At 31.9% G+C, this 10964-nt stretch overlaps 2 protein-coding genes across 2 annotated transcripts; both read right to left on the reverse strand.

Annotated features, from left to right (window-relative positions):
- Positions 1 to 378: 378 nt before the first annotated feature.
- Positions 379 to 5298, reverse strand: rab-35 (Ras-related protein Rab-35). Its single transcript, NM_067053.7, has 5 exons — positions 5170 to 5298; positions 4272 to 4395; positions 3634 to 3758; positions 2302 to 2426; positions 379 to 755 (listed from the first exon to the last, which is right to left on the reverse strand). Exons 1-5 carry the CDS (start codon positions 5276 to 5278, stop codon positions 609 to 611), a joined length of 630 nt encoding a protein of 209 aa, NP_499454.1. The 5' UTR covers positions 5279 to 5298; the 3' UTR covers positions 379 to 608.
- A 662-nt stretch (positions 5299 to 5960) lies between these two features.
- Positions 5961 to 10787, reverse strand: teg-1 (GYF domain-containing protein). The gene is made up of 5 exons (NM_067054.8): positions 10643 to 10787; positions 10237 to 10542; positions 8561 to 8833; positions 7466 to 7675; positions 5961 to 6563 (listed from the first exon to the last, which is right to left on the reverse strand). The coding sequence occupies exons 1-5, from the start codon at positions 10778 to 10780 to the stop codon at positions 6429 to 6431; spliced, it is 1062 nt and encodes a 353-aa protein (NP_499455.2). The 5' UTR covers positions 10781 to 10787; the 3' UTR covers positions 5961 to 6428.
- Positions 10788 to 10964: the final 177 nt, after the last annotated feature.

Consider the following 10964-nt stretch of genomic DNA (forward strand, 5'->3'; position numbering starts at 1 on the left):
AAAAGTGGTGATTTTTCGAAAAAATTCTGAAATTGGCCAAAATTAGTGAGAGAAAATTTTAATTTTTTTAAGTGAAAATTTCGGAATTTCTATCAAATTTTGTACGAAAAAAAATTAATTTTCAAACAAAAATATTTAGGAAAAATTAGAATTTTAAAATATTTAAGGTTTTTTTTAGAACTTTAAAAAATATATAATCTTCCAAATTTTTTTAAAGGAAAAATTATGAAGTTATGGGAATTTTCAACAAAAATTAGTATTTAAAAAAAAATTAGTTTTATTTTTTTTTTTCAACTAAATTTTTCTCTAAATTAAATATCACAAAATTAGCTTTCTTTTTTTGGATTTTAAAACAATTTCCTGAAAAGAATTCGTCAAAAAGTTAAATATTTTAGTAATTTAGGAAGGAGGGGAAAACAGATAGAAAGCCAAAAAAAAAAGCAGTCGATCGATTTGGAAATTGGGAATAAAACTGTTGTATATGCACATGCGGGAAGGCAGGGGAGAGGGGAGGGGAAATTCGAGAATTTTGCGATTTTTGATGATAGTACAAAGTGAAACAATATAGAGAATGATGGTGAGAGAAATTAAAAAAAAAAACGAAAAATTTATCCACATTTGCACTTCTTTTTCTGATTGGTGCTTCCTGAATTGTCCTTGAGAGATACACCGCCCGTGCGGCTCTGATCCTTTGAAGCCGACTGGGGATTTGCGAGTTTGGCGGTCAGAACGAGGCTCGTGATGCATGTGAACATCTGAAAAAATGGGGAAAAAATTAATTTTTCTGAAAATTTTACTGAAACTCTATGAAAAAAAAACATTTTTTGAATTATTCCAATCCTTACGCTTTTCGAATTTTTTTTATTGCTTTATTAGACTCGGAATTGTCTGAAAACACCGAATTTCATAATGAAACTTTTTGAAAAATTCTCAAAAAAAAGTTATGACGACGGCTCAAAAAGTGGCCTAAATTTAGTTGAAATTTGAAATTTGACTTGTCAAGCGGCTGGAAACTAACTTTTTTGAAATCACCGTCAAATTTTGAGTATACAATGTAATTATCTTGCGTTTTAAACTTGATTTAGGTATTTTAAAGTCGATGGACGGCGAGATTTTTAATTTTTTTAACCAAATCTCGCCGTCCATCGACTTTAAAAAACCTAAATCAAGTTGAAAACGCAAGATAATTACATTGTATACTCACAATTTGACGGTAATTTCAAAAAAGTTAGTTTCCAGCCGCTTGACAAGTCAAATTTCAAATTTCAACTAAATTTAGGCCACTTTTTGAGCCGTCGTCATAACTTTTTTTTGAGAATTTTTCAAGAAGTTTCATTATGAAATTCGGTGTTTTCAGACAATTTTGAGTCTATTAAAACAATTTAAAAAATTTCACCACCTTTAAAGGCGAGGTACCGAAATTTGAGACTTTGCTTTTTAAGACCCAAAATGGCCCAAAACTACCGAATTTTGTAATGAGACGTTCTGAAAATTTTTCAAAAAAACAGCTATGGCCGCTCAAAGTTTTGGAAAAAAATGGCCTATTTTTAGCTTAAATCTCAAATTTTGGCAACTTTTCGGTGTCGCATCGGTTGGAACTTAATTTTTATTTGATTACCATTTTTTAATGCATGTTTTGGCATTTTATTAGGTGTTGTTTCGTTGATTGTGATGTTTTTTTGGCCAAGGGGGACTCAAAATTGTATCATATTTTTGGCCAAAAAAACATCTCAATCGACGAAACAACACCTAATAAAATGCCAAAACATGCATTAAAAAATGGTAATCAAATAAAAATTACGTCTCAACCGATGCGACACCGATAAGTTGCCAAAATTTAAGATTTTAGCTAAAAATAGGCCATTTTTTCCAAAACTTTGAGCCGCCATACCTTTTTTTTGAAAACTTTTCAGAACGTCTCATTACGAAATTCGGTAGTTTTGGGCCATTTTGGATCTGAAAAAGTAAAGTCTCAAATTTCGGTACCCCACCTTTAAGTTAATTGTTGAGCAGCTTCAGCAAACTTATTTCCTATTACCAAGTTTTCATTACAGAATGATGTCTGAACAATTGAAGAATAAAGTTTCACTATCAGCGGGAATTCAAAAAAAAAATTCTGCCATTTTTATTGGTTTTTCCAAAATTAAAAAAAAAATCATATTTAAACATTTTTTCGGAAAAATATATTTTGTTATATTTTTTTAAACCGAAAAATTCTAAAATTTAATTTTTTTTGTAATTTGCCACTTTCAACTATAAATGTATTTTTATTCCCAAATTCAATATTTTCTTCGTTCTTACCGGTTCGACATTCTTGTCCTCTTTGGCAGAAGTCTCAAAAAACGAGATATTCATCGATTGAGCATAATTACGTGCATCACTCTCCAAAACCACTCGACGCTCGTTTTCTTCGCATTTATTGCCGACTGAAAACGGAATTATTTGTTTATTTTTGAAAAAAAAAATCAATACGGAAAAAAATTAAAGGTTTTTTTGAAAAATATCTCTAAATAATGTTAATTTTAATTAAAAAATTGAAAAAAAAATTAGATTTAAAAAAAATCATCATTTTCGGAACTTTTTAGTGTTAATTTTTTGTAATTTTCTTCAAAAAAAAACCTTGAAAAATGTGGAAAATTGTCAAAATTTCTCCAAATTTCTCAAAAAAAAAAACGCGAAAAACTATGAAAATTGATCACTGCAACTTTTTCCTCACGAGAGACGAGGAAAAGTGGTTTCTAGGCCATGGCCGAGGGGCCGACAAGTTTCAGCGGCCATTTATCTTGCTTTGTTTTCCGCCTGTTTTCTTTTGTTTTTCACAGCTTTTTCCCGTTTTTTCTTATTAAAACTGATAAATAAATATTTTTTGCAGATGCTAAAACAATTTCCAAGTAAAAAAATTATGTATTCAGTGGGCAAGCAGCGGTGAAAGTGGGCATTGTAATATGATGGATTACGGGAATACAAAACCTAAACTTTTTCTGAAACATGATACATATGCTGCTTAAATGCTGAAACTACCTGATTTTCATAACGAGACTGCTGAAAAAGTTTTGAGGTTTTCAAAATTCAACTTTTTGTACGAAAATCTCTACTTTTTCACCAAAAAAGTTGAATTTTGGAAACCTCAAAACTTTTTCAGCGGTCTCGTTATGAAAATCAGGTAATTTCAGCATCTAAGCATCATATTTATCATGTTTCAGAAAAATTTTAGGTTTTGTATTCCCGTAATCCATCATATTGCAGTGACCACTTTCACCGCTGCTTGCCCACTGAATACATAATTTTTTTACTTGGAAATTGTTTTAGCATCTGCAAAAAGTATTTATTCATCAGATAGAAAAAACGAAAAGAAGAAAAAAAGAAGAAAAAGAAAAAACGGGAAAAAGCTGTGAAAAACGAAAGAAAACAGGCGGAAAACAAAGCAAGATAAATGGCCGCTGAAACTTGTCGGCCCCTCGGCCATGGCCTAGAAACCACTTTTCCTCGTCCCTCGTGAGGAAAAAGTTATAGTGATATTGAGTTAAATTACCCTTTTATTTCCATTTTTTTTCAACTTTTCAAAAAAAAGGAGGAAAATCGTAATTTTAAAATTTTTTTTAGCTCAGCTGAAAAGCTGCTTCTGCTCCTTACCAAGAACCTTCTGAACCGAATCACAATTATTCTCAATCTCCTGCAACCACCGTTTCACATTTCCGAAAGATTCTCCATTTGTGACGTCATAGACGACAACGACTCCGTGTGTTCCGCGGTAGTAACTGCAAAAATCGTTAATTTTTTAATATTAACTAAAATTGAAAAAAACTAAAACTAAAAATTTTCGATTTTTAAATAAATTGTATCAATTTTCCACAAAAGTTTTTCGTTTTTTCGAAAAAATAAAAAATTTTCGATTTTCCATTAAAAGTATCTCAAAATTTTGGTAAATTTTCTACTTTTTCAACGAAATTTAACAAAAATTCGATAAAATTTGAGATTTTTATAATTTTCCAATTTATTCATTAAAATATATACAAAACTCGATAAAAATTGAATTTTAAGTTGAAGATATTTCGATTTTCCGGAAAATCGGAAATTTTCCTCCAAATTTGTCTCTGAAATTCATAGAAATTTTAAATTTTGAAAATTCCCACAAAGTTTTTTGATTTTCAAAAAAAAAAAAAAAAAAAACCACAAATTTTGGGCTTTTTTCTGCAAACAAAAATGTGATAAAATATTGCAATTTTTTCAAATTTTTTTTTTGAAAAAAAAAAAAAAGTTTTCCGCCATACGTCGATGTAATTGTACGGAATCTCTCTTGCCCGGCAGTATCCCAAATCTGAAGTTTGACACGTTGTCCATTAATATCCATTGTACGAATTTTAAAGTCGACGCCGATTGTGGTAATGTAGTTTTCTGCAAAAAAAAATTTTTTTTATTGGTAAAATTGCTATTTTCAGTATTATAGGAACACAAAATTCTGAGAATGGGTATTGCACAACATATTTGACGCGCAAAATAAAACTATATCTCGTAGCGAAAACTACAGTAATCCTTTAAATGACTACTGTAGCGCTTGTGTCGATTTACGGGCTCGATTTATTTTCGTTTTTGCTTCTTATTAATTTTGATAAATAAATAATTTACTTCATTTCAAAAAATCGAGATCCCGTAAATCGACACAAGCGGTACAGTAGTCATTTAAAGGATTACTGTAGTTTTCGCTACGAGATATAGTTATATTTTGCGCGTCAAATATGTTGCACAATACGCATTCTCAGAATTTTTGTAGCCGCGCAATACAGGTTTTTGACTACTTTCAGCAAAAAATTGCGTTTTTCAAAGTTTTCTGTTTAATTTCGCGATTTTCATGGGAAAATTGAGTTCAAAACTGATTTTCTAAGCAAAAAATATTATTTTTTCAAATATAAAAATCGGATAAATCAGAATTTCGATGGAAAAATTCATTTTTTTAAATAAAAATCGGACAAAACAAATTTTTGACCCAAAAGTTTTAGAAAAAATTTATTTTTAAAACAAAAATTATTTGTAATAATTGGTTTTTTGCCGTTTTTCTGTCCAATTTCCCGATTTTCTTGGGAAATTTGGGTCAAAACTGAGTTTTCTTTAAATAAAATTTTTTTAATGGAAAATCTGAATTTTTCTCCCTTAGAAAATTTGATGCCTAACCAGAGAAGGTGTTATCTGCAAAACGGAGCAACAAGCTGCTCTTTCCGACACCCGAATCTCCAATAATCAGCAATTTGAACAAATGATCGTAATCCCGAGTTCCCGCCATTGATGTTGGGTTGCAGAAGCCTGGAAATTGGGGGTTTTTTTTTTCAAAATTCTCTAGGAAATTCGTGAATTTTTCGGATTTTCCGGTTTTTTCTAGACAAAAATTACATTTTCTAGTTTATAACTAGAGTTTCTAGTTAAAATGAAATAAAAATTACACTTGAAAATTTTTTAAAAAATATTTTCAATTCCGGCAAAAAACTGGATTTTCCGGCAATTTACCGATTTGCCGGAAATATTCAAATCCGGCAAATTGCAGATTTGCCGGAAATATTAAAATCCGGCAATTTATCGATTTGCCGGAAATATTCAAATCCGGCAAGTTGCAGATTTGCCGAAAATATTCAAACCGGCAAACTGTAGATTTGCCGGAAATACTAAAATCCGGCAATTTATCGATTTGCCGGAAATATTAAAATCCGGCAATTTATCGATTTGCCGGAAATATTCAAACCGGCAAATTACCAGAGGTTTCATTTTCGGAAAATGACCGGTTAAAAAAAAATTTGTCTTCTAATTTTTTACACCAAAATTTAGAAATTTAGCGAAGTTTAAAATTTAGAATTTTAAAAAAAATTTGTTTTTTAATGTAAAATCTAGAAATTTCCCAGAAAATTCAGCAGAAACTTAGCGGCTTTTGGAACCGTAAAATCTTAAAAAAAAAAGCTTTTTTAAAAAAGGAAAAAATTGGGGATTTTATATAATACAGTGCAGTTTTAGGGGCGAAAATAGGCCAAAAAAATGAATTTTCAAGTTAAAAACTTGAAAAAAAATGCAATTTTAGGACCAAAAAGGGCAAAAAAAAAACGGGAAAAAAAAAATTTAATTTACAAAAAAAAATTGAAAAAACCTCGAGAAATGTCATCGGAACTGTGATAAATATCATGTTGAATAGCGAGTTTTCGGTATTTGAAAAGTTTTCGGCACCGAATCATTTTTCCGACTTTTTTTCAGCTGTTTTCAGGCGGAAAAAGTGAGAGAAATGAATGTGTGTTCTAAGTGATGAGAGAGAGATAGAGAGTGAAAACGAGATTCAGAGAAACAAAAAAAAATGGGGGAAAAAATGAAAATGAAACAAAAAAAAATGAAATATGAATCATATAATTGCTAAAATTCAGGGGAGGAGGAGGAGAGGTTTTTTAGGAGAGTTTTTACAAATAAAGCTCGAAATCAATTCTGGCAACTGGATTAAAATGTCCATTTGTTCCAGAACGTCTGGCAACACCTTCTGCCGAAAGAAGTCCTTTTGATTGGCGATCCATCATTTCTGAAGTCGGAATCGGGCCCTGGAATTGGAAAAAATTTTTACTTTTTTTGAGACTTTTTTTCATTAAAAAAAATTTCAGAATTTTCAAAAAAAAATTTTTGAAATTTTTTTGACATATTTTAATTTATTTTTCGAACACATTTTCGGCAAACCGGCGATTTGCCGGATTTTTCAGCGTGAATTTTAATAAGAAAAAACTATTTCGATTAAAACGGGTCTAAACCTAACAAAAATTGAATTTTTTCGATTTCTGGATAAAAATTGGCTATTTTTGACATTTTTCACCAAATTTTCATGGAAATGTTCAAAGTTTTTGCTAAAAATAGGCTATTCTGATTATATCCCAAAAAATTGGTTTAAAAAAATCAATTCTTCATTTAAAAAAAAAAAAACTATTTTGTTAACACGAATTTCGCCAAAATCGTCCGTTTTTTCGCTGAAAAATTAGGATTTTTCGGTATAAAATCGAGAATTTCCGACAATTTTTCAACAATTTTTCAACTCAAAATTACCAAAAATTCAGGCATTTTGACTTTGTCTTGACTGAATTGTGAATTTTCAGATAATTTTTAATGTTTTTCTTCTAAAAATGCAATAAAATTGAAAATTTTCGAGAATTTTCCGAATAAATATGTTTAAGTTCAAAAACCAAGTTTATCCGATTTTTATTCAAAAAAATTCTTTTTTTTACTTTTTTTTTTTTTTTTTTTGGTAATTTTCTTACTTTAAAAATATGAAAATGTGTAGATTTTTCCATATTTTCTGCAATTTTCTTGCTCAAAATTGCAGAAAATTGGCTAATTCTAGTTTGTTTCACTGAAAAAATTATTTTTTTTCCTCTGAAATCAGTAAAAATTGGGATTTTTTCCAGTATTTTCTTTTCAAATATCAAATTTGTCGTAGAATTTCCCACTATTCTACCTCAATTTTCGCCTCTTCATTAGCCTTATATTCCCATTTAACACTATCATCTGCTTCTTCTTCTTCTTGCTCCATTGGAGCTCCTGCTGCTCTTGCTGCTCCAGTTGAAGTTGGCTCATCAGAGAACATATCCAACTCATCAGCGGCTGTACTTATCATTTTTTGCAATTGGAAATTGAATTTCTCACGATGCCATTCGTAGGCGTCCATCTGGAATTAAAATTCTGATTTTTTTTTTGAGTTTTTTGGCCAAAATTTGGAATTTTTCATATTTTTTATCGAAATTTTTTAACTTTTTTAACAAAAATGCTCATTTTTCGCTATTTTTGATGTTTTTCACCAAAATTTTGTGAAAAAATATAGGTTTTCGCAATGAAAATGCGCGCTATTTTTACGTTTTTCACTGAAAAAAAAAAGTATTTTAAATTGGAAAAATCCGAATTTTTTCAGATTTTAGCTGAAAATTGTCATTTTTCATCAAAACACCGGAAGAAATTGATCTAAAAGAAAAATAATCTAAATTTTCGGGTTAAAGAAAAATATTTTCGGCAAATCGCCAATTTGCCGGATTGTAATATTTTCGGCAAATCGGTAAATTGCCGGATTTGAATATTTTCGGCAAATCTGCAGTTTGCCGGATTGTAATATTTTCGGCAAACCGGCAATTTGCCGGATTTGAATATATTCGGCAAATCTGCACTTTGCCGGATTTGAATAATTTGGGCAAATCTGCAATTTCCCAAAAATTAACATTTCCGGCAAATCTGCACTTTGCCGGATTTGAATAATTTGGGCAAATCTGCAATTTCCCAAAAATGAACATTTCCGGCAAAACGGCACTTTGCCGGATTTGAATAATTTCGGCAAATCTGCACTCTGCCAGTTTTTTTCAGCGCGAATTTTGTGAAAAAATCGCATTTTTCACAAACGAATTAAATTAAAACCGGTCTAAATCTTGCAAAAATTGAATTTTTTTCGATTTTTGGCTAAAAATTGGCAATTTTTTCGACATTCGCGCGGGTTTTTTATGAATTTCGTTTCAAAAAATTGAGCGTAGCATGAATTTTCTGGAACTTTAAGCTGTGAAAAACGAACAATTCCAGCAGAAATGAGTTCATCAGCGAGCCCAGAGAGCTGTGAAGTTTCCTTCTGCCCATCAGTTGGCTCAAATGATTTTCCGGCTTTTTTGGCGGCCCAACGAAGTTTCCGTTCTTCAGCAGCACTTAATCCTTTCTTCTTTTTGAGCTCTGAAAGAGCTTTAGCCACTGTTTGATTGGGTTTCAGGAGGTTGACAAGTTGCTCGAAAATTTCTTTTTTTCGTGCATCACTCATTGTAATTGGCTCCGGCTCTTCGTCTTCCAAGGATTTCTGGAAATTTTGAGGAATTTTTATATTGAAATCAGGGGGGTGGGCGGCAATTGTCGGTTTACCGGAAATTTTTATTTCCGCCAAATTGCCAATTTACCGGGTTTTCAATTCCGGCAAATCCGGCAATTTGCCAGAAATTTTATTTCCGCCAATTTACCAATTTCCCAGGTTTTCAATTCCGGCAATTCCGGCAATTTGCCAGAAATTTTTATTTCCGCCAATTAGCCAATTTGCAGGAAATTTTTATTCCGACAATCTGCCAATTTGCCGGAAATTTTTATTTCCGACAGTTTGCCGATTTGCCGGAAATTTTTTTTCCGCCAAATTGCCAATATCCCGGGTTTTCAATTCCGGCAATTCCGGCAATTTGCCAGAAATTTTTTTTTTCCGCCAAATTGCCAATTTGCCGGGTTTTCAATTCCGGCAATTCCGGCAATTTGCCAGAAATTTTTTTTTCCGCCAAATTGCCAATTTGCCGGGTTTTCAATTCCGGCAATTCCGGCAATTTGCCAGAAATTTTTTTTCCGCCAAATTGCCAATTTCCCGGGTTTTCAATTCCGGCAATTTGCCGGAAATTTTTATTTCCGACAGTTTGCCGATTTGCCGGAAATTTTTATTTCCGCCAAATTGCCAATTTGCCGGGTTTTCAATTCCGGCAATTCCGGCAATTTGCCAGAAATTTTTATTTCCGCCAAATTGCCAATTTGCCAGAAATTTTTATTTCCGACAATTTGCCGGAAGTTTTCGATTCCCGCAATTTGCCGATTTGCCGGAAAAAATCGTATGCCGCCCACCCCTGACACATTTTGAAACTTTTTTAATCGAAAAATCGTGAAAAATTTGGAATTTTCTTCGGATTTTTAAAATTCTGCTACATTTTCCGAGAATTCTCGTCAATTTGGAGGATTTTATCAAGTTTTCCGCGAAATTTTGCAATATTTCTCTGAATTTCAAGCATTCAGGATTTTTTTGAACAATACAAGTGAAAATCGATTTTCCAGCCATTTTTAATGCAAAAATCCTGTTTTTTTTTTCGGAAATTTTGTTTTTTAATCGACTTTTAAACCGATTTTTCCGCCAATTCAGCTCAAAAATCCGTTGTTTTCAGTCAGTTTTAAAGCAAAAAAGTCAGGTAAAAATCGATTTTCCAGCCATTTTCAGTGCAAAAATTCGGTTTTTTCAATTTTTAACCAGAAAAACTATTTTTAAATCGATTTTTCCAGCTTTTATCAATTTTAGGGCGCAAAATCCAGGCTGAGATCGATTTTCCTCCGATTTTAGTGCGTAAAACCGTATTTTTCAAATTTAAAAATGAAAAATTCAGGTTTAAATCGATTTTTCGGCAATTTCCGCGTAAAAATCAGATTTTTTCTTCGATTTTTCCTCCATTTCCCGTGTCGAACCTTGTCCTCATCGCCCTCCCACTGATCTCCGGCCTTTTTCTTCACTAAACTCCAATCAATACCATCCAACCACGCGTCTTGAACATCTTTTGTCTTTTTATCGAAAATAAAGTTTCCAGTTTCATCGAAATGACCCTCTTCCTCGTCCTCTTTCATATTGAAAGCCGTAATTTTAATAGATCCATCAAAATCCACACCACAATCCTCTTGACCTTCAACTCTTCGGGTATCTAGACGTTTGTGATCCTCTTCTTCTTCTTCATCTGACTCTAATGTGTGGAATTTCTTTTTTTCCTCTTCGTCTTCCTGGAAAAATATCAAAAAAATAAATTTTTTCGATTTTTTTTTGAAAAATATCGATTTTTTTCGATTTTTCCCGGGTTTTTTCGCAAAAAAAGCCACTTACATCCGCATTTCCTGGTCTCTCCTTCACCACATCTTCTTCCATTGGAATATCCAATATTCCATCTTCAATTTCTCGTTTATCCCGCTTAAAAACTCTCGTTTCGATGTCGTCGGCGAAAGAAACGGCGCGTTTCGGCATTTTTTGGCTGAAAATGAGTGAAATTTCGTAATTTTTGCGAAAAATTGAGTCATTCGGTGATGGAAAATTGTCGAAAATCAAATAAAAGTTGGGATTATGCGCGGAAAATGAGAGAAAAAAAGAAAACCGATTTTTCGGCGAAAACATTTGATTGTGTGCAGTTTTGCGTGACGGTGTTTGCGGA

This window comes from Caenorhabditis elegans, chromosome III (assembly GCF_000002985.6).
Source record: "Caenorhabditis elegans chromosome III".
Classification (NCBI taxonomy): domain Eukaryota; kingdom Metazoa; phylum Nematoda; class Chromadorea; order Rhabditida; family Rhabditidae; genus Caenorhabditis; species Caenorhabditis elegans.